This window comes from Capra hircus, chromosome 25, assembly GCF_001704415.2.
Source record: "Capra hircus breed San Clemente chromosome 25, ASM170441v1, whole genome shotgun sequence".
Classification (NCBI taxonomy): domain Eukaryota; kingdom Metazoa; phylum Chordata; class Mammalia; order Artiodactyla; family Bovidae; genus Capra; species Capra hircus.
Window position 1 is genome coordinate 26,396,953 of NC_030832.1, and position 23,764 is coordinate 26,420,716.

Below are 23,764 nucleotides of genomic sequence, written 5' to 3' on the forward strand. Positions count from 1 at the left end.
ATTGCCCAAATGAAAAAATTAATCAAAAGAATGTATGGGTGGAAAGGTTTTTAAACATCTCTCAGGATGTAGAGAAAAATAGATGGAAAACATGTAAGAAACATTAAGCGATGAAGGATCAATTCATTTAATATTTACCTAGGGGCTTCCCTGGTGGTCCAGTGGCTAAGATTCGGTGCTCCCAATGCAGAGGGCCAGAGTTCGATTCCTGGTTGGGGAGCTAGATCCCACATGGTACAACAAAGATGGGAGATTCTGTGTGCCCCAACTAAGACCTAGCTGGATCTTAGAAAAAGCAAAGGAATTCCAAAAATCATCTACTTTTGCTTCATTGACTATGTTAAAGCCTTTGACTGTGTCACAAGAAACTGTGGAAAATTCTTAAAGAGATGGGAATACCAGACCCCCTTACCTGCCTCCTGAAAAACCTGTATGCAGGACAAGAAGCAACAAAGCCAGACAGGGAACAATGCACTGGTTCAAAATTGGGAAAGGAGTATGTCCAGCCGGTACATTGTCACCTTGTTTATTTAATTTATATGCAAAGTACATCATGCAAAATGCCAGGCTGGGTGATTCACAAACTGGAATCAAGATTGTCTGGAGAAATATCAATGACCTCAGATATGCAGATGACACAACTTTAATGGCAGAAAGCAAAGAGGAACTAAAGAGCCTCTTGATGAAGGTGAAAGAGGAGAGTGAAAATGCTGGCTTAAAACTCAACATTCAAAAAATGGAAGATCATGGCATTCGGTCCCATCACTTCATGGCAAATAGATGGGGAAACAATGGAAACAATGACAAACTTTATTTTCTTGGGCTCCAAAATCACTATGGACAGTGACCGCAGGCACAAAATTAAAAGACGATTTCTCCTTGGAAGAAAAGCTGTGACAAACCTAGACAGCGTTTTAAAAGCAGAGACATCATTTTTCTGACAAAGGTCTGTATAGTTCAAAGCTATGGTTTTTCCAGTAGTCATGTAGGGATGTGAGACCATAGACCATGAAGAAGGCTGAGTGCCAAAGAGTTGATGCTTTTGAACTGTGGTGCTGGAGAAGACTCTTGAGAGTCCCTTGGACTGCAAGGAGATCAAACCAGTCAAATCCTAAAGGAAATCAACTCTAAATACTCATTGGAAAGACTGATGCTGAGGCTGAAGTTCCAATACTTTGGCCACCTGATGCAAAGAGCTAACTCATTAGAAAAGACCCTTATGCTGGGAAAGACTGAGGGCAAGAGGAGAAGCTGGTGACAGAGGATGAAATGGTTAGATGGCATCACTCGATGGACATGAGTTTGAGCAAATTCAAGGAGGTAGTAAAGGACAGGGAAGCCTGGTTTATTGCAGTTCACGGAATCGCAAAGAGTCGGACATGACTTAGTGACTGAATAAACAACAGAAGAATTATGCAGATTCATCTGTATAATTACAGATTACAAAACTATCTGGCGCTCAGCAAGGTGAAATTCACCACATCTCGAAAGCAGTAATAAGTGAAAAAGACAGGAGAAGATAAATGAACTGTCAGAAAAGATTATGGATTTTTTTGGTTCTATTTTAATTATTGTATCCAGAGCATCATAGAACTGTTGCCTCAGATAAGCCACAAACACAGTTCTTTTGCACCTTCTACCTTTCCCCCCATGGGCCTGTCATCCTTTGGAATCAGATTGGAATTTAAAAATGCAAGACTTGGTCTCGCCCTTGAAATCTTCCATCCATTTTGATAATTACTATACCAATAATACAAAAATAACTTTAGTACAATCCTTTACCTAAAAAGCTGCCAAAGCTCAATGAATTCTCCTTCTGGCTCCTAATATTCCGAAAAAACAAAGCAAATCATGCAAAAAAAAAAATAGATATTTCTGGTTCTTGGTGAGATTACAGTTCAGTTCAGTTCAGTTCAGTTCAGTTCAGTCGCTCAGTCGTGTCTGACTCTCTGTGACCCCATGAATTGCAGCACGCCAGGCCTCCCTGTCCATCACCAACTCCTGGAGTTCACTCAAACTCACGTCCTTCGAGTCGGTGATGCCATCCAGCCATCTCATCCTCTGTCATCCCCTTCTCCTTCTGCCCCCAATCCCTCCCAGCATCAGGGACTTTTCCAATGAGTCAACTCTTCACATGAGGTGGCCAAAGTACTGGAGTTTCAGCTTTAGCATCATTCCTTTCAAAGAACACCCAGGACTGATCTCCTTTAGAATGAACTGGTTGGATCTCCTTGCAGTCCAAGGGACTCTCAAGAGTCTTCTCCAACACCACAGTTCAAAAGCATCAATTCTTCGGCGCTCAGCTTTCTTTATAGTCCCAACTCTCACATCCATACATGACCACTGGAAAAACCATAGCCTTGACTAGACGGACCTTTGTTGGCAAAGTAATGTCTCTGCTCTTGACTATGCTATCTAGGTTGGTCATAACTTTCCAGTTAAGGGGTTTTAAAATTGTTTTTGTTTTAATGTGGGAAGCATGATTTTTATCCAGCCTTTAAGGAATCAACATTGTTTTTTCCTTATTTATTTTTGGCTATGATGGGTATTCGTTACTGCAAGGGCTTTCTCTAATTGCTGTGTGCAGGTTTCTTGTTCCAGTGGTTTCTCTTGTTGCAGAGCATGGGTTCTAGAGCACAGGCTCAGTGGTTGTGGAGTACGGGCTTAGTTGCCCCACAGCATGTGGAATCTTCCCGGACAAGGGATCAAACCCATGTCCCCTGCATTGGCAGGCGGATTCTTAACCACTGGACCACCAGGGAAGTTTCAGCATTGTTCATTATATACTGATGTAGTATTTCGAAAGAATCTTTTCTTTTGTTAATAAGCAGCCAAATATTAAGAAGCAAGTGACTTATGAGATAGATCTTTGTTAGTGCTAAGTCTTCTGAAAATTTTAGCTCAAGAGCTGGAAGAAGAAATAGGTTACCCAGTGACCCACCGAACTAGAGGTACATAAGAGGATCTCTGCCTCTGATCATTCCCTGAGTGTGCTGTACTAGATCCAGGGATCCAAAGAGGACTACCTACCTGAAAAAAAGCCCATGTTGCCTGGAGTAAATCTACTGTGCACAGAGATCAATGGAGATATTATTCAGAGCCTCACGGTCAGATTCTCTTCAGATCTTTGTAGTTTGGTTTTATAAGCTGAGTTACTTAGGGCCTCAGAAAGCAGCTTTTAAAAGCAGTTACTGAATAACTGCCAAAATGTTCTATTCCTCAGGAAGTGATTGGAACGATGTACAGAGATGTTGAAACATTTATGGAATTTTACCTACTGTATTGTCCTGAAGGGCTAACAATAAATTAATATACATGTCCACACCACATAATAGCACAGTGGGATTTTTTAAAGATCCAAAGTTGAATTGTTTGCAGATACAATTTGGTTTGCTAGTAATGTCTTGCTGTTTCTAAATGCTTTCAGCTTTCTCTGGCCTTGACTCACTAAAAAGCTCATGCCCACTGAGTTCAGTGGCTCTGCCAACCTACTTTGATCTCTTGTCTTCCCTGACCCTGTACATTTAGTGTTCCAGTGGTTGGGTTGGGTGGAGGGGTGGGAAGAGAAATGGATGCATGGAAGGGGGATGGGTGGATGGAAGGGGCCTGGGTAGGTGAGTAAATGTTAGCAGAATGGGGTGGGGGTGGTGTGGAGCATGGAAAGTCTGGTGAGTTGAATGAGTCTTGGTGGTCTCTGGAGTACACAGGGTCTTGAAGTCACTGAGATACCTTAAGCAGTTGGAGGGGGAACTGATGAGGGGATTAAGCTGGAAAAGTGGGTGGAAGACACGCCTGGTGCACACTCCTCCTCAGCTTTCCTTCTTGGGCAGATGCTGCACATTATTCATAGCCTCTTAGCCTGCTGCTGTTGCTGCTAAGTCGCTTCAGTCGTGTCCGACTCTGTGCGACCCCATAGACGGCAGCCCACCAGGCTCCCCTGTCCCTGGGATTCTCCAGGCAAGAACACTGGAGCGGGTTGCCATTTCCTTCTCCAATGCATGAAAGTGAAAAGTGAAAGTGAAGTCGCTCAGTCCTGTCCGACTCTTCGCGACCCCATGGACTGCAGCCCACCAGGCTTCTCCGTCCATGGGATTTTCCAGGCAAGAGTACTGGAGTGGGGTGCCATCGCCTTCGCCTGTTAGCCTAGGATCTTTGAAATCGGAAAGATGGAATCAGAGCAGAATGGACGGTGCTGTGACTGCAGTGCCCTCTGGTGGCCATAAGGGGATTTGGCGGTATTCTTCGGTATTTTTTTTATTGTCTATTCTCCGCTCGCCACTCCATTGTTTATTCTCTTCTCTACCCCGCCCCGCCCCCACACAGAGTCCCCCACTAGAATATAAACTCCATGAGACTAGGGCTTTTTCACCGTTTGCTCATTGTTGTATATCCAGCGTCTAGGACAGTGCCTGGCACATAGTAGGCTTTCAACAAATACTTGTTTTTGAATCTGCTCCTCCACTTTATTGACCCTAAACAACACTCTTAACTTCATAAAGCCTCAGTTTCCTGAGCAAACGGGAGATACTAACATCCCCACTCCCATAAGCATGAACTGAGAACAAGACCTACACGTGCTGAGCAAGGGCCCTCAGTTAAATAAACGTACGTTTCCTTCTCCCCCAGCAGCCGGCAGTGATGATGCTGTATATGCTGCCTTGATTTGCACCTGAGTTTTGATGGGCATGTTTGCTTTAATGGACATTGGCTTTATGCTGGGTGGGGGCAGCCTGCGGAAGTCATCTGAGCCTAGTCTCAGGCTGGTCAGGGAAGAAGGAAGATACCAGGTAGATACCAGGTGAAATGTGAGACTTTGGCCATTCATCCCTGTCTCCTCATTCTCACGGCCACACCCAGTTCTTCCTCTGGCCCTGAACCCATCAGATTCCATCTGCGCCCTGAGCCTTTGCAGATACTATTTCTCCTACCTGCCCTCCCTTCTTGCTGACCACCTGCCATGACCCACATTCAAGCCCTCTGAGTAGCGGTATCAGCCTTCCCTTGGCCTGCCTATAGCCACTCTGGCCCCTTCAAATAGATCTTCCTGCAAATATGCTTATCTCATTTTCCAGTTTCAATCTGATTGTTCTTGGGACAGAGTCCAAGTCCTCTGACCTACCATTTTGTGGTCTGGATGCTGCCCAGCTCCTAGTCATCTTGCCTCTCCTGATCTCAGCCTCAAATCTTAACCAAACAATCCAAGCCATTTCCCACTTCTGACCCTTTGCCTACAGTCTCCTCTGCCTGCAAATCCACCCTTGCAAGGAGAGCATGAATTGTTTTTGCCTCCCTACGCTCCCTTTTCTTCTAGGCAGGTGGGGGAATCCCCTCCCAGTGCTTGCATTTAGGATCAGGCTGGGAGGACTGGTTCATTTTTCTGTTGAAGAGTGAGCTTGAGATTCAGCCTGGCAGCTTGCTTTTTTTCTATTTTAATTGGGATGCTGTGGTTGTTGCCCACATTCTCCGGTTGGCCACAGTTTGCTCCCCTGCGTCTTCTTCCAGCCTCCCCCATTTGTCTCACGTGCTTGGATCCTAGAGGCATCTGAGTTTGAGACTCCTAGTACACGTCTCCCTTCTGCCTCTACTAGACTCTGACTCCCTCTTGAGCCCAAGGCTTTTGCCTTTTAGTTCCCTGCTCATCTTGGGTCCCCATTTCTGTCCTGACACCCAGTTCCATGAGGGTTCAGCTATCCCCCTGCAGGTCGGAGGAGCTGGTCCTCGAAGATCTAAGATCCCTGGAGCAGGGAAGGCTGCCTGGCAGAGAGTGTCCTTGTTTCCTTGGAGGCAGGACAGGAGGGCCCTGGGGTGGAAGTGTGTATCGCAGCATAGGTGTAGCCCAGGTGGCATCTCTGGTCCGTGTCCTGTGAGAATTGCCCCTTTAGTTCAGGACATCGGCCAAGGCACCAGCCACTTCTGCCCGGCATCTTTGCTAGATGAATCTCCACGGTGTGCTCAGAGCCTGGCCATGGCAGGCACTCAGCACACATCTGATGCTTGAAAGATGAAGGTATTGGCCTGTCTGGAGCTTTCCCATCTGGGGTGAGCTTGATGTTTTCTTGATCTGCTCCTTTCCCATCTCTGGTCTCCAGGGTTGAAAAGGGGGCAGAGGGGTAGAATTGATCCCTCAAGACAGACTGGGACCCCCAACATCCCCCTGAAGAAAGAGTCTCTGTGGCTGAGACCTGTTTTTCTCTCCTCCTGGCAAAGGGTGGAGAAGAGAGTAGATTCTGGGAGGGGAGAGGCGACTCCAGACTGAAGCCCTTCCAGAAGGAAGCACCCTGGGGACCTTCACCCTTGGGGCCCTTCATGTTCTCGTTCCTCCCAGAGGCACCCAGATGGGTCAGAGAGAGGTTCGAGGTGAGGGTAGGAATGGCCACACAAATGGGCAAGACCTCAGGGGTGTGGGTGCACATGTGTGCTTGGGGGGCTGGATTTAGACCCTCTGCTTAGACCTCTGAGTCCTGACCTAGCACGGGATGAAGTTTGATATCTGAACACGGGCCCCCACCCATCCCTTCCTTACTCCCTAACTGACCTAGGCTCTGGTCCTCTCAGAGGCTCAGCAGCTGCATATCTCTCCCAACTAATGATATCCTAAAAGGCCTTCAGCACCCAGTGGGGGTTTCATCTGGAGAAGGATGGGTGGTGGAGTCTGTTGGGGACCCCAAAAGTGAGGAATGAACAAGTTCTCACGTCCAACCAAAGAGATGGTAGTAGTAGCCAGAGGCGAAATGTGAAATACTTAGTCATCAGTACAACATGGGCATTAACCAAGTGTAATATTCCAGCTGGACATCAGACTGGGTCCACATATCCTTAAATATAAGACACCATTGATTATAAAACACATATCACGTTGCGTTAAGTGTTCTGTCATGTCCGACTCTGTGACCGCATGGACTGTAGCCCACCAAGCTCCTCTGTCCGTGAGATTTCCCAGGCAAGAATACTGGAGTGGGTTGCCATTTCCTTCTCCAGGGGATCTTCCCAACCCAGGGATCAAACCCATGTGTCTTGCATCTCCTGCACCAGCAGGCAGATTCTTTTATGTCTGCATCACCTGGGAATCCCAGAAACACACACACTTACTCAAAAAGAAAACTGTCAAACCAGTCCCTTCTGAGTACTTACAATTTCTATTTTATGCTTGTTGGAAGACTAATTTCCACATAGATCGTTATCATGTTGTACCTATAAGCCGCATGCACAGACTACAAGGGCTACGTGACAACCCATGTCTGTCTGACAGGGACCATTAGACGCTGTTAGTTAAAGGCGACTTCGGTGTGTGGAGGGGAAAAAAAGGGCATCTTAGAACAGACGAATGATGGCAATTTCTAACATTTACTGAGCATTTACTCTGTGCTAATTACCACCCCCAAGAAGTCCGTAAGGTTGATTAGACCCATTTTACAGATTAGGAAACTGAAGTGAGCAGAGGTGAAGTCAGTCCTTCGCAGTCCCCCAGGCAGCGCGTGGCAGAGCTGGCCTCAGCACAGTCTAACGCCAAAGTGTCCTGTTGGCCGCTGGACTTAAAGAAACCTTGAGGGTCCCATGAAACCACCTTATCCCACTGCATGGGTAGCCTCCTTGGCTTTAGGAGCGGCGGGCGTGGGGCACTGGAGTGGCCCCTTCAGCAAGCAGCTTGAGGGAGAAATCGAGGGCCGGGGCCGCCTGAGTCAGCATCCCCAAAGAGATGACATCGATATGGGGCCCACAGAACTGCGGGAGGTTGTCCAGCGTGACGCCCCCGCTGGCCTCCACACTCACACTGGGGAACTGGGCCTTCAGCGCGGCGGCCGTGGGGTGCAGCTCCTGCGGGACACGAACCGGGGAGAGGTGAGAGCCCCCGACCCGGCCCCTCCCCAGAAAGCCGCCCCGGCCTCACCTCAGGCCTGAAGTTGTCCAGCAAGACGAGGTCCGCTCCTGCCTCGGCCGCCTCCACAGCCTCCTGCAGGCTGCTGCACTCCACCTCCACCTTCAGGGCGAAGTCGGTCGCCCGCCGCGCCGCCCGCACCGCCTGGCAGGCCGCAGGGGTGACAGTGAGACCGGGTGGCACCTGGCCGCCCCAGGGCAAGTGAGCTGGGACTGCCACGCGAAAGGCTCCAGACAGATAATGAGCTTGGGGTTCATGGCAACCCACTCCCGTATTCTTGCCTTGAGGATCCCATGGACAGAGGAGCCTGGCGGGCCACAGACCATGGGGTGGCAAAGAGTCAGACACGACTGAGTGACTAACACTTGGGGTTCATGAGGAAACGGGGCGTGGAAATGGCTTCTTGTACATTAGCACACACACATTAGGTGAAACCACATGAAATTACCATTTTTGTGAGGCAAAAAAAGGCCAGATTCAGCACACTTTGGCATTTGGACCTGAGTTCAATCGACTCAGAATATTAAGACTCAAAAAGGTCTTCAAGCACAGTTTCACATAAAGGAAACAGGTCCAGGGAGTTCGAGTGACCTGCCCAAGGTCGTAGAGTCATTAACACTGGCTTCCAATAGTTTGTCCTTTGCCCTGGAGCATCATACCAACCAGCTGAAGAAGGCTGGAGAAGAAGCAAGTCCAACCCCTCCCTTCACAGATGGAACCTCTGAGGGGTCGAGGAGTCTCACATCCCACCCGGCCCCAGGCCATCACTGTTTCACCAAGGAGTGGCTGGGGGTCCCTGGTAGCAGGGAAGGACTGTGATGGGGGCTGGGGTTGGAGCAGGGCCCGGGTAGGGGCTCAGCTGGACAGATAGACACCTTTTTCACACCACCGGCTGCCATGACATGGTTGTCCTTCACCATCACCAGCCCGCCAAGGTCGTAGCGGTGGGCGGCAGCCCCGCCCACTAGGAGCCCGTATTTCTCCACCAGCCGGAAGCCTGGGGTAGTCTTCCTCGTGCCTGCCACATGCCCGGCCCAGCCGTTCCCCCTGGCAGTCTCTACCGCAGCAGCAGCCATGCTGGCAACTCCGCTACAGCGGGCCAGCGTGTTAAGGGCCACCCGCTCCCCCAGCAGCAGGCAGTGGGCAGGGCCCCGGACCTCGGCCACTTTGGCCACAGGCACCAGCTTTGATCCCTCAGGGAGGAACCAGGAGACCTGGCAGTTGACTTGGGCAAAGATGGCATCAAAGAAGGGCCTCCCTGCCAGCACCCCTGGGGACTTGGCCCACAGCACCGCCTGCGAGGAGGCTGTCCCCGAGACCAAGGCCACGTAGTTGAGGCCTGGGCAGTCCTCTCGGAGCCAGCTGTCTGCCAGGGTGGCCAGAGTGGCAGGAGGCAGCAGACGCGCCAGGCCTGGGAGGGAAAGAGAGAGAATGGCATTACATGTTGGCTGCCTTTCTGATAGTCGAGTGATGGTCAAAATATTTAACCGCTGGCTGAATTGGGCACTAGCCAGTCAGGGTGAAGATCTGGGGGTCCTGGGAGAGGGGCTGAGGCACTGGGTAGGCCTTGTAAGCTGAACAATGTTGCCCGATTGACCGAATGAAAATACAGGACACCTAGTTAAATTGATGTATTTATTTATTTTTGGCGGCACGGGCTCTTCATTGTTGTGTGCAATCTCTGTGCAACAAGGGGCTACTCTTGAGTTACAGTGCGCAGGCACCACTGTGGTGGTTTCTCTTGTTGCAGATCGTGGACTGCAGGGTGCTCGGGCTCATGTGAGAGCTTCCGGGACCAGGGATCGAACCTGTGTCCCTTGCATTGGCAGGCGGATTCTTAACCACTGAACCACCAGGAAGTCTCCTAATAAAATTTAAATTTCTGACAAACATCAAAGTTTTTTTAGTATAAATATATTCTAGGCAATATTTAGGACATGCTTTCTCTTAAAAATTGTCTGTCAGTTATCTGAGATTCAACTGAGTGCCCTGTATTGTATCTGGTAAACCTAATGCTGGATCAACAGCTATTTGTCAACTATAAGAGACATGCAGCCACCTAAAATGTCATTCTGTGGCTTTTCCATCTGCCTTTCATAGAAGGATGGGTTATTTATTAGCTGAAGCTCCCAGGAGAACATGAGCTGTATGTCTTTCCGATCCCTGTCTTCTCCAGAGCACCAAGAATTTTAAAGCTGGATGTTCAGCTTCTTATAGACGTGGAGACTGAGGACTAGAAAGGAAAGTCAAGTCAACTGAGGTCACAAAGCAAACTGACAGCAGAGTGAGACTAGCCGGGCCTCAGGGTCATGGGCATCTGTGCTTCACCTTTGCCCTCCAAAACGTGCCTTCTCTCTAGAGATGGAGTAGTATAAGGAGGAAAGAACACGGGGAGCTTGTGTTTGAGCCTTTGCTTTTCGAGACAGAGCTTCAGGAGTGTGGCCGAGCCCTCTAAGCGTTAAGGACAAAGTGTTCTCTGAGGTCCTTAGTGGTGGTTTGCAGGGCCCCTGTGTCTGTTGAAATGAGTGGGGTGACCACACAATGGTGCAACATTGCCATCTGTTAGTCAAGAGAAGAACTACAGCCTCGTGGAGGGCGCCGCAGATGGACTCAGCTTGAAGTGGGCAGAGGTGACAATTCGATAGCCTGTAAAGGGGGTTGTTTGTTTCCCCTACTTTCACTCCAAGTTGAAGATTTTGTCTTTTGGCCACGCCACATGTGGGGATCTTAGTCCTCCCCGCCGCTGCAAGGATTGAACCCCTACCCCCTGCATTGGGAGCATGGAATCTTAACCACTGGACCACCAGGAAGTCCTGCTCCAAGTTGAAGTTAAGGCCAGATGGTCTGGCTTGCTCTACTCTCAGAAGGTGCATGCCTGCTCAGTCGCTCAGTCGTGTCTGACTTTTTGTGACCCCGAGGACTGTAGCCTGCCACATTCCTCTGTCCATGGAATTTTCCAGGCAAGAATACTGGAGTGTTGCCATCTCTTGCATTGGCAGGTGGATTCTTTACCACTCAGCCATCTGTGAAGCCCAAAGCCCTTCTTTTTCAGCCTTTCTTTCCCAAAACCAAGCACCTGCCCCTCCCCACCCCAGCCACAGATCTCTGTGCTTGCACCTGACCTTCCTTCCCCATGTTCTTCTCTGCAACGACCCAAGTGGCTTCTCATTCCCTCCTCAGAACCAGCTGTGCCCTGGCCAGGTGCTGGGAACAAAGTCAATGAAAAAGACATAGTCCTGTCTCCACCATTCACAATCCAGCCAGGCAAAAGGCCAGTGAACAAAGGGCAGAGGTGGATGCAAAGGCCCCCACTCCATTCAGACCCAGGTGCTGTGATATTTACTTTTTAAAGTGAATTTAAATTTTTGGACTGGTGAGTATCAGATAAACAAACTGTGATGCATGTATACAATGGAATTCGACTTGGCAATGAAAAACGAAATGAACTACTGATACACCCAACAGGCACACATCTCAAATGCATTATTCTAAGTAAAGAAGCCAGATTCAGAAAACGACACGCTGGGACTTCCCTGGCGGCCCAGTGGTGAAGAATTTGCCTTCCAACGCAGGGGACCCCGAATGCTGTGACGAAAACCCAGCGCAGCCAAAAAAAAAAGTGACATGTTATTTGAGTCCATCTATGTAGCTATGTTCTGGAAAAAGCAAAATGATACAACAGAGAACAGAACAGGGGTTGCCTGAGGGCGGGGGAGGGGCTGGCCACAAAGGGAGCAGCACCCAGTCCGGGGGTGTGATTGAACTGGCCTAGATTTTGTCTATGATGGTGGCTACAGTACTGATGCACTTGTCATGACTCATAGAAGTTGACACAGGAAAGGGTGAATTTTACTGTCTGTGGTTATACCTCATTAAACCTGACTTTCAAAATCAAACCGTAAAAACGGAAATTTAAGTGGATCGCTCTCCCGCTCAAAGCCTCACTTTCATTGTATCAGTGCCAGCTCTCTTGACATCTTTCCATTTTTCATTTATTCTTTGGACAAATCCTTGCTGAGCGCTAGCTCTGTGCCAGGTACTAACTGCTGGGTGGCAGAATGGGCAGCTCTTTCTCTTAGCTTTCAGGCCTTCGCCTATGGTATTCTAAGGTTGTTCCTGCCCCCTGAAGTCCTTTTCCTCACCCTCACCCCAGACGCCTCCTTCACCTCTCAGTCCTCTTCAGATCTTCCCTTAGACATCACTTCCTTGGCCGGGGGCTCTCACAGACCCCCTAAACCAGGTCATGTGCTCACGCAGCTCCTTGTTCATCCGTCAATGTCATCCTCTGCTGGTGTTTTCTCCCCGGGGCCAAGAGGTCCACTGATTTTTCTGCTATAGCCCAAGTGCCTGGCACGCTGACCCAAACAAGTGTGCGGCTTGCATATTGACAATTTCATATTATTTAAAAATTATTTACTTTTGGCTGCACTGGGTTTTCGTTGCTGCAAAGGCTTTTCTCTAGTTGTGCCTAGAGGCTTCTCATTGCAGTGGCTTCTCTGGGTGCGGAGTATGAGCTCCAGGGCGGTGGGCTTCAATAGTTGCGGCCCGAGGACTTAATTGCCCCCAAGGAATGTGGAATCTTCCTGGACTGAAGATCAAACTCATCGTGTTTCCTGCATCGGCAGGCAGATTCTTAACCACTGGACCTCCAGGGAAGTCCAGTTTCACATTATTTTTATCTTTCGGTCATGCGAAAGGCATGTGGGATCTTAATTCCCCCACCGGGGATCAAACTTGCACCCCATCGGCAGCGCCTAGTCTTAACCACTGGACCACCAGGGAAGTCCCCTTATATTGTTTAGTTTGAAATTAAGTGTTTGATGATACTTATCTGAGCAGAGAGGTGGCACAGTGAAAGGAATCAGAGCCCAGACTCCAGGACCACTCAGTATGGGTTCCAATATTCTTCTATTACATTTAACTAAGTGATCCTGGGCAGGTGGCTCTACCTTTCAGGGGACCTTCTGTGTACCAACTGTAATAGGAATAACACTGATAACCCCATAGACTTGTTATGAAAATTCAGGGAGTTTATATTTCTAACATCCTCAAGAACACAAAGGAAATTCAACCCCGGATATTCACTGGAAGCACTGATGCTGAAGCTCCAATACTTTGGCCACAGGATGCAAAGAGCTGATTCACTGGAAAAGACTCTGATGGCTGGGAAAGATTGAAGGCGGGAGAAGGGGGCAAGAGGATGAGGTGGTTGGATGGCATCACTGACTCAATGGACATGAATTTGAGCAAGCTCCGGGAGATGCTGAAGGACGGGCAAGCCTGGCGTGCTGTAGTCCATGGGGTTGCAGAGTCAGACACGACTGAGTGACTGAACAACAGCAGGGACGCTGGCATACAGCAGGTGTGTTTGCTGATGGGATGAATGAAGCATTTACCCAGAGAGAAAAGGAAGAAATGACTAACCGTCCCTGAGGAAGCGGGGAGTCTTAGTGGTCTTAAAGGATGAGTCATGTTTGCCAGGCAGGGGTGAGAGGGTGGGGAGGAGGGAGGGCAAGACACAAAAGAGCAAGTGCTCGAGGTTCAGAAGCAAGAAGATAAAGGAGGTAAGGGAGGGCTGTGGAGGATTCATGGGAGAAATGTCTCAAGCTTGAGGCCAGAGTGAAAAAGGGGCTAAACCAATTAGCAGAGAACTTTGGACAAATCCTGGGAGTCATCATAGAATTTTAAAGGAGGGAATGGTATGATTATGACTTAGTTCCAGAAAGGTCACTTCAGCCATCAACTGGAGACGGGTTGGGAGGCAAAAGGAGGCCGGGGCAACTGGCCAGACAGAAAGTGAGGAAGCCCTGAACTGGGCAGAAACCAATGGAGGAGCCGGGGCGGGGTGGGATAAGAGTTGGGGCAGATGGAAGATCGTTTCTGAGGCAGAAGCCACATGGTCATGGGAAGGGAGGGGCGGGGGAGGGAAGTTGAGAAAGGAAGGCACTCCCCCTGGGCTGCACATTGGAAGCCCCTGGGAGCTTTCCGGACTCTGCTGCTCAGGTCCATCCCAGATCAATCGAATCAAAATCTTTCCAGGGCAGTTCCCATGAACCCAAGTTTTGGAAATGCTCCCCATGGGATTCAGATGCACAGAAAGGTTAAGAACAAGTTCTCACACAAAACCACCTGTTGTATACCTTGGTTTATATGAAACATCCAGAAAAGGCGAATGGAGAGAGACAAGACATCAGATGAGTGATTGTCTGGGGCCAAAAATTAAACATGGGATCTTACTGGGGTGATGGAAATGGTCTGGTGATGGTGGCATAACTTGGTAAATTTACCAAAAAGCGTTGAATTGTCTACTTAAATAAAAACAAGCACCAATACTCTGCCAAAAGGCAGGAATCATTTTGCAACCTTAGTAACCTGGTGGATCCAAGGACTGGATCAAAAGCCAACATCAAGAGGAAAGTCAACCAGATACTGGGCACTCCGTACAGAACACCCCCCAACCTGTGGAATATTCTTGGCAAAACAGCTCAACCAGAATCAGATCACACTTCTAACGCAACCACCAATTCACAAGAAAACTGGAAGACAGAAGAATGTGTTAAACCATACCACTGGGATACAGCCAGCCAAACTCAGACCATAGGAAAGTCTCTAGAAGATAGCCCAGTTTCTTCTCCGTGCATGTGTGCTAAGTCATTTCAGTTGGGTCTGTCTCTTTGGCGCCCTATGGGCTATAGCTCACCAGGCTCCTGTATCCATGGGATTCTCTAGGCAAGAATACTGGAGTGGGGTACCATCCCCTCCCCCAGAGGATTTTCCCAACCCCAGGATCCAACCTGAGTCCCTTACAGTCTCCTGCATTGGCCAGAGTGTTCTTTACCTCTAGCACCACCCATACATTGCAAGGAAAACCAAAGATTAAAAGAATCTAAACCCATACTAACCAGTCACAATGGATCTTATTTGGATCCTACTTCAACCAAACAAATGGAAATCAAATTAGAACATTTACGAAACAGTTAAAAATTCAAACACTGACTGGGTATTTGGTAACATTAAGGAAATATTTTTTGAAGTGGGTTATGGTTGTGATACAAAAACAAATTATATTTTAAAAACAGTTTAAAAATAACAAAATATTGAGATATTTATGTATGGAAATATTTGAGACCTGGGTTTCCTTTAAGATAGTCTTGGAAGTTAGAAATTAAAGGGTATGGGGACTTCCCTGGCAGTCCAGTGGTTAAGACTCCATCCTTTCCCTGCAAGGGGAACAGGTTCAATCCCTGGTCAAGGAACTAAGAGCCTACATGCGGAGTGGCACCGCCAAAAGAAAAGGGTAGGGGAGTATGGATGGGACTGGATTGGCCAAAATTTGGTGGTTGTTGAAGCTGGATGATGAGTATGTGAGAATTCATCATACTTTTCTATCTACCTTGTGTGCATTTGAAGTTTCTCTATAATGAAAAAGTAAAACAGATAAAAATGGAAAGGAGAGAGAGGACCTTCGCTTAGGATAAGGTCAAAGAAATTTTTGGGGAGGATGAATAGAGCAGTGATTCTCAACCTTGGCTATACAATGGAATTATCCAGAGAGCTGTGCCAAATGTATATAATGTTTTGGCCCCACCCCCAGAGATTCTAATGTAACTGGTCTGGAATGTGGTAACTTAATTCTAATTCATTACAGAATTGAGAGCTTCCGAACCACAGGACGAGAACCTGTGTGACTACTATACCTTGGTGAGCGCCAGATGCCTGGCACTTGCTATATATATGTGTAGTGTGCTGTGCTTAGTCGCGATCTTTGCAACCCCATGGACTGTAGCTTGCCAGGTTCCTCTGTCCGTGGGGATTCTCCAGGCCACTGGAGTGGGTAGCCTATCGTTTCTCCAGGGGAACTTCCTGACCCAGAATCAAGCGGAGGTCTCCTGCATTGCAGGCAGATTCTTTAACCAGCTAAGCTACCTGGGAAGCCTATATATGTATATATACACAAAGTCACAAATCCTACCTACTGCCCTTCTTCATGGTAGAGGTTACTAAGACAGAGAACCTAGGTTCGGAAATGCAAAGGGAAATTACCTAAAGAACAGAGCTAGAAAATAGGACTTTCCTGGTGGCCCACTGGTTAGGACTCTGTGCTTTCACTGCAGAGGGCCTGGTTTCAATCCCTGGTTGGGGAACTAAGATCTCGTAGGCCATGCATTACAGCAAAACAAAACAAACAAACAAACAAAAAATTAGAAGATAAGAAAAGGAAATGACCAGCGTGGACCCTGGTCTTCCCTGTCCAAAGAAGGTAGTTTTAGCTTTAGAACCACACTGCCTCCTCCAGCAGGGCTTCCTGTCTGGCTCTCTTAGGCAAGATCAGCTATTGTAAATGCAGCATGTTCCTGAAAAACAAATAAATACATCTGGATTTCTTTAAGCCCCAACTCTCTTGTGCATTTCGAACAACAGAAATTCCTGTGGGGAGCTTTGAAAATAAGGCTCTCCTAATTAGCTGCTGAAGCTCAAAGGAACTGCACAAGAGAAGCAGGCTGTTTTTGCAGCTGCCTGAGCAGAAGTCGCAGCACTGAGGAAACAGCTGTAAGCCCTGTCTGTCCCGTTTTTATCCTCGCTGTTGTTCTATGTAAATAGTCTCTCAAGACACCTGAACTTCAGAGATTATAGTGTGACCCTGTGAGGTGTCACCTTGATCTCTCAAGGCAATACTTTCTTCACTGGTTATTCCAGAATTTTTAAAAATATTGGCATCTCTGGGACTCCCCTAATAGTACAGTGTTAAGACTCTGTGTTTCCACTGCAGAGGGAGAGGATTCAAAAAACTGGCATCTCTGTTTTTGAGGGAATCTGAAGCATCTGGATGGGGGCGGGGCGGGGGTGGGGTGGGGTGGGGCGGGTGGCTGGAGTTGGGCTTCCCAGGTGGCGCTAGATGTAAAGAATCCGCCTGCCTCTTGCTGGAGGAAGAGATGAGGGTTAGATCCCTAAGTCAGGAAGATCTCCTGGAGGAGGAAATGGCAACCCACTTGAGTATTCTTGCCTGGGAAATCTCATGGAAAGAGAAGCCTGGTAGGCTACAATCCATGGGGTCACAAAGAGTCAGACATGACTGAACCGACTGAGCATGCACACACACAAAGCATCTGGGGAAATTTCCTGCATTTATTTCTTTACAAATAATGTAAAAAGATGCAGGTAAACTGAAGACTCTGGCAGAATATTTGAAGATTCCTCCTCCCTCCTCCCACCACTGGCACTTTTGCTATTCTCGTCTGGATTCTGGATTGTTGACTGATTTTTTAAAAAACGTTCCCCATTCTTTATTTGGCTGCATCAGGTCTTAATTGCGCCGGGTCTTAATTACGGCAGCACTTGCCATCTTCTGTTGTAGTACACAAACCTCTCTATTGGTTTGGAATGGAATGCTTGACTCTGGAATGCTTGGCTCAGTAGTTGTGGTGAACGGGCCTAGTTGCTCCAACGGATGTGGAATCTTAGTTTCCCGACCAGGGATCAAACCAGCATCCCATGCATTCCAAGGTGGATTCTTAACCACTGGACCACCAGGGAATCCCTATTAACTGATTTTTCTATGTTGCCCTAACTGGCCAGTGGCTTGGTACCAAGAGCGAATGGGCTAGAATCAGAGCTCCCATCCCTGCATCTTTCCTCCAATCATGTAATAAGTACTTGATCCTGCTTTTGATGAACTGGCACAAAGGCAGGTTCTACAAATGCATGTAAGACAAATACCACAAGTTTCTGTTCTTAATTTGATGTACGACCGGGTGTAACCGTGTGTAACCATATGGCTTGTACTTGGAACAACAGTGACTTATATGAGGCTGACAAAATGTTCCAACTAAAAGCAAGTGATGATGGTTTTCCCCAACTGACTGGAAAAAAAAAATTTAAATAGATGTCAGTTGTAAAGGTTTTGCATTTATAAGTTTTTCTTAAAACTCTGGTGCCTGCTATCACTTGTCTATAATAGAATCTGAAGTGACATCGTGTATAATAACAGCTAACACATATTGTCCTTCCCTAGCCCTGTCCCAAGCATTTTCTACATATTAATACATTTAATCCTCCCAACAACACTCATAAGGTAGGTACTATTATTATCCCCCTTTTACAGATAAGGAAACTGAGGCACTGAATAAGAAAGTAATTTGCCCAAAGTTCACACAGCTCTGAAGTGTGTGAAGGCAGGATAAGTCTAGGCAAGCTGACCCAGAGTCCCCTCACTTATCCTACCTTATCACATAATTCACTCAATTATTTTTTAATTATTATATATTTATTATATCACTATTCACAGAATTCTACAAGCCAATCCAGGGGTCCAGCGTTCTGTCTCCTGGTGCAGTAGGAATAGCCTGGATGGGGGGCAGGGGAGGGGATGGTCGGAAATGCCTGATTCGAATCCCGGCTCCATCACCTACATGCTGGGTGACCTAAGGCAATTTCCTAACCTCTCTGAGAGTCAATTTCATGAAAAAAGCACAGGGTTACAATAAGGAGGAAATGGGCGGCTCATGTTAAGGGCCTGAGCCAACACCCACTCAGCTGGTGTCTTTGAACCCAGGGGTCTGACTCTGGCAGCTTTGTTCTCCCATCTACTTATTTGTTGATCCATTTGGCAAACACCAGATGGAGACAGAGGCTGGTTAGCACCCAGGCTTCCAGATAAAAAGTTTTCTTTTCCCTTTCTCTCCCTAGAGAGGCGAAATGACCTCCAAAGAGAACCAAAGGGGATTGCCTGTCACGCAAGTGGTAAAACAATCTACAGGGCTTCAGACAAGGAGAAGAGACCTGCGTTTAAGGAGAGAGCAGTAAGAGAAGGCTGGGGTTGGATGGGCAGAGGAAGGCCTGAGGCTTATGGAGCTGAAGGTGCACATGGTGAGAGAGAGGGCTGAGTGGGAGGAAGGGGCCAGACTGAGCAGGCCCTGAATAACAGGAAACAGTTAGGGTCTCACTTAACAGGCAATGGCAAATTCATCAAACTTTTGATCTGAAGTCACATGATGAAAAATGCACTTTTAAGTTTTCATGTGCAAGTTGTACCTAGGATTCTTTTTTTTTTTAAAGATTTTTAAAATTATTTATTTATTTATTTAAATAAATGCTGCGCCAGGTCTTAGTTGCAGCCTCCCCCTGCCCCGCCCCTCCCAGGATCTTTGATCTTCACTGTGACAAGTGAGATCTTTTTAGTTTTGGCGTGTGGGATATTTAGCTGTGGTGTGTGGAATCTAGTTTCCTGACCAGGAATCAAACCTAGGCCCCCTACATTGGGAGCCTAGAGTCTTAGCCACTGGACCACCTGGGAAGTCTCATGCCTAGGGTTCTTGAAAGATGTAATGTGCTTAGTCTCTCCAGTTGTGTCCAACTCTTTGCAACTGCATGGACTGTAGCCCGCCAGATTCCTCTGTCCATGGAGTTCTCCAGGCAAGAATATTGGAGAGGGTTGCCACGCCCTCCTCCAGGAGATCTTCCCAACCCAGGGACTGAACCCAGGTCTCCCACATTGCAGGCAGATTCTTTACTGTCTGAGCCACCTGGGAAGCCCTGAAAGATATAAGTTGCAAAGCTACTGCCAACAGCTTAGGCAAGGAAGCAGCTGCTGCTACTGCTAAGTCGCTTCAGTCATGTCCTACTCTGTGCGACCCCATAGACGGCAGCCCACCAGGCTCCGCCATCCCTGGGATTCTCCAGGCAAGAACACTGGAGTGGGTTGCCATTTCCTTCTCCAAGGCAAGGAAGCAGCGAACCAAGATAAAGGGCAAAGGGAGAACCTCTGTTTACAGGGACTGCCTCCTGCATTCCACACCCCAGACCTGGGATTCCGCCCCCTGCTCACACTTTGGCCACCAGCCTGCCATCTGCTTCTCCTTCTTCTTTTAAAATTTGAAGGGAGGAGGGAGCGGGGTTCAGGATGGGGAACATGTGTATACCTATGGTGGATTCATGTTGATGTATGGCAAAACCAATACAATATTGTAAAGTGATTAACCTCCAATTAAAATAAATAAATTCATATTTTAAAAAGTAAATAGATAAAATAAAATTTGGCTGTGCTGGGTCTTGGTCACTGCAGTGTGCAGGATCTTTAGTTGCAGTATGCAGGATCTTGTTCCCTGACCAGGGACCGAACCAAGGTCCCCTGCATTGGGAGCACAGAGTCTTGGCCCCTGGACCGCCAGGGAAGTCCCAGCCTGCCATCTGCTTTTAGCCCAACTCTGTCCTTGCCCCTCCTCTCCTCTGCGTCCCCAGCCTTTGCCTCACCCCACTGATCTGACTACTCCTTCCTGGCTGAACTCCTGGTCAATGATCCCAGCACCAACCCTTCTGGCTGGGTTAAACATCAGTGTCACCTCATGCGTGAAGGCCGCCACTCAGAGGAAGGCTTCCCCAGAGGGAGGCAGGACCAGAAAGACGTGGCGGTAGATCCACAGCACACAGCAACTGTCTGGATATTGGGGTTCAAGGGAGAGGGAGCTGTCAAAGGTGACCTGAGGTTTCCGGTCTGAGTGGGAAGCTGGCGAGACATGAACAGAAATGGAGCTGGTGGCACCAGAGGAGTTTGAGTAGACACACCAAGCACATTTCCCCAAAATGGGGTGGCCTCGGAGCTGGTGAGGACCCAACGCCGTCACCAGTGTAACTGCACTGAGTGATCTCTGTACCAGGCACCTGATGTGTATTATCTCATTTAATCCTCACCACAACCCGAGGGTAGGCACTGTTTTCACATGACCCAATGAGGAAACTGAGGCACAGCGAGGCTAAGGATCTTGTTCAAGGTCACACAACTGGCTGGTGGCAGGGATGGGACCTGAACCCCAGCTCTAACTCTGAGATCATTTCTTTAAAAAAAAAAATAATAATTTGTTTATTTACTTAATTTTGGTTGCGCTGGGTATTTGTTGCTGCACACCAGCTTTCTATAGTTGCAGTGAGCGGGGGGGCTACTCTTGGTGGCAGTGCACAGGCTTCTTATTGTGGCAGCTTCTCTTGTCGGGAGCACAGGCTCTAGGCCCACGGGCTTCAGTAGTTGCAGCACGCAGGCTCAGTAGCTCCGGGCACACAGAGTTTAGGAGTCCGCGGCCTGTGGGATCTTCCCAGATCAGGGATTGATCCCGTGTTCCCTGCATTGGCAGGCGGATTCCTATCCACTGTACCACCAGGGAAGTCCTCTGAGATAATTTCTAAACTAAGAACTGGTCTTGACCCCCCAAAAGCTGGTTCCACGGTCAAGCCAGAGGGGCCAGGTGTGGGCCCTGAAGAAGCCTTGGACCGGGAGAGGGAGGCCAGAGCTGGGGAAGGAGAAGCCTGGGGAGAGGACTGTGAAGCTGCAGGGAGCCCTCCATGTTCCTGTCATTCCCTGCCCCCATCCCCAACCTGAGGAGCAGGAAACTATTAATAGTATTATCATTTTGCAGATACAAGGAAATGGGGCCCTGAGACCTCAAGTGACTGGCTCAAGGTCACACAGCCTATTTCTAGTGGAGGTTGGATTCGAACAGGAGGCTTTTTGACTCCAAAGCCTGGCCTGTGCCATCCTGCATCCAGCCTCCTCTGGGCATCACTCCTCACATGTGTTAGAATCCCAGGACTCACAGGACTCAGGCCCCCTCCCCCGCCCTCGCGGTGCATGGGACAGGACTTTGCCTCACTCCTGCAGAGTTGTTAGCGAGGGACAAAGTCCGGAGCGGCTCCAGCCTCCCACTACCCTGCACCTTCAGCACCCCCAAAGATGTGGCCACTTCTAGGCCATCCCCGAATTTCCCAGAGGTCAAGCCCCTTTCTTCCCCAGAGCTCAAATGAGGACCCGTGGTGGAGAGAGAAACTAGAGTGAGATGAGGCCTTTGGAGGGCAGAAAAGAGTGCTTGGGGTCAGAGAGACTGGAGGGAGACAGGGGTAGGTAAGAGAGTAGCTGGTCCAGCGGAGACTCGATCTCGGAGGAGGAAGGCTGGGGATGGAGGCGAGATGGGATGCGGGGATGGGCAAAAGGGGGGCAGAAGGTGGTGCAGGGACACAGGGGAGAGAGGTCTGGGAGGCTTCTTTACCTTCAGGGTCCATGAGAGCTTGGAGCTGGCCGACTGGTGTGTCCACTGCTGGATTCAATGTTTGGAGAGGCCGGAAGCTGGGGGTGGGGCTGCTGGAGGGAGGTGGGTGGGGCCAGTCTGACCAGCCCTGTCACCCCACCAGAGCCCTGCCCCTGTCTGGGGTTCCCTCCTGCCTCCAGGACACTCAGCCACAATAGCTCAGAAGTCCTCTCCTCTTTGAGCGGAAGGTTCCTATTCTTGCCAGTCACCAGCCTCCCCAGCCCTGCCCCAGGGCCTGTGCTCCTTCCGAGGGTTGGAGAGCATTTTTATAAAAAAAAATAATAATAATTTTATTATTTAGTTTTGGCCGTGCTGGGTCTTCGTTGCTCACTGGCTTTGCTCAAGTTGCGGTGGGCGGGGTCTAGTCTCTGGCTTCACTGCAGGGGCTTCTCGTTGCGGTGGCTCCTCCTGTTGCGGAGCTCGGGCTCTAGGGAACGTGGACTCAGTTGTTGTGGTACACGGGCTTAGTTGCTCCTCCCCGTGTGGGATCTTCCCAGATCCAGGATCAAACCCGTGTCTCCTGCATTGGCAGGTGGGTTCTTTATTAATACCACTGAGCCACCCGGGAAGCCCCTGGAGAGCCTTTCTGATGGTGCACTGGGGAGATCCTACATCCACCGTTTTTGATCTCAGGTACCTCTTTACCTTTTTCTGTTCCTCCATTTCCTTAGCTGTAAAATGGGGGTAATACCATCCTCATGGTTTCAGCTGACACTCAAGTGAAAAACTCCACGGGTGACACAGAGTAGAAACTCAGCAAATAGCCACTTCCCTTCCCTTCCTTCTTCCCAAAGTACTTTCAGGTCCCCGAACAGATTAGAGCCGGGCTTCTGAACAAGAAAACCAGGAAACTGCCAATTATGGTACTGGGACTTCAGGCAAGTTCCTGTTCCAGAAGTGCTAGAGATTCCATTTCTTCATCGGAACCACCTGCTAAAGTTGCTGGGACCATTGACTGATTGCTAGACCCTGGCCTCTTCCCAGCCTTCTCAGATTTCTGCCTCTGCGGGCGGCACTCGACCCCAGCAGAGACTGGACTCGCGTGAGGCAAGCAAGGGTCCTGCGGCACAAAACTGAAAGAGCTCAAGCTCGAGCTCCATTGTTGCGCCTCCATCCTTGCTTGCCTCTGTCTAGCCCAGGCTAGCTCCTGACAGCCCTTCTCCGAACCATTTCTCCCTTTCTTCCCCCAGACGTCATTTTCTCTTGGTTTCTTTCCTCAAGGCTCTCTTCTGCCTCCTGCAGATCCTTCTTCCTCAAATTGTGGTGTCCCCTCAGTGTGGCGAGGACTGTTCCTCTTTCCCTCCTGGTGAGCATACATGCTAAGTCGTTTCAGTCATGTCCAACTTTGCGACCCTATGGACTGTAGCCCACCAGGCTCCTCTGTCCATGGGATTCTCCAGGCAAGAATACTGGAGTAGGTTGCCGTGCCCTCTTCTAGGGGAATCTTCCTGACCCAGGGATTGAACCCATGTCTCTTCCTGCAATGGCAGGCAGATTCTTTACCACTCCCGCCACCTGGGAAGCCCCTTCCCTCCTGAGTACACAGCTAAACTACATGTTCCAGCTCCCGGGAAAAGAGACCACCATGTGACTGAATTCTGTCCGGTGGAATGTGAACAAAAGTGATACAGGCCACTTCCAGCCTTCCCATGATCCTCCCTAGGAATGGCAGAGCCGTAAGATAGAAGGAGCCTGGGTCCCTGAGTGAGCTCGTGGAAGTTTGCCCTCCAAATACCAACACTAAATTGTTGCATAAGCAAGAAAAAGCTTCTTTTGAGTTCTACCCCTGAGATTTGGCAGTTGCTTATTAATAGCA

The 23,764-nt window shown here is 48.8% G+C and overlaps 1 protein-coding gene across 1 annotated transcript; it reads right to left on the minus strand.

Moving 5' to 3' along the window:
* QPRT (quinolinate phosphoribosyltransferase) lies at window positions 7,118-22,029 on the minus strand. The gene is made up of 4 exons (XM_018040916.1): window positions 21,910-22,029; window positions 8,752-9,287; window positions 7,889-8,020; window positions 7,118-7,815 (listed from the first exon to the last, which is right to left on the minus strand). The coding sequence occupies exons 1-4, from the start codon at window positions 21,920-21,922 to the stop codon at window positions 7,597-7,599; spliced, it is 900 nt and encodes a 299-aa protein (XP_017896405.1). The 5' UTR covers window positions 21,923-22,029; the 3' UTR covers window positions 7,118-7,596.

Bases quoted from the DNA above. Each gene is read 5' to 3' on its own strand.
- QPRT (XM_018040916.1), bottom strand. The intron at 8,021-8,751 runs GTGTCTATCTGT...GCGGCCTGCCAG, and splicing joins CAGCCGGTGGTGTGAAAAAG to GCGGTGCGGGCGGCGCGGCG. The intron at 7,816-7,888 runs GTGAGGCCGGGG...CGTGTCCCGCAG, and splicing joins TGGACAACTTCAGGCCTGAG to GAGCTGCACCCCACGGCCGC.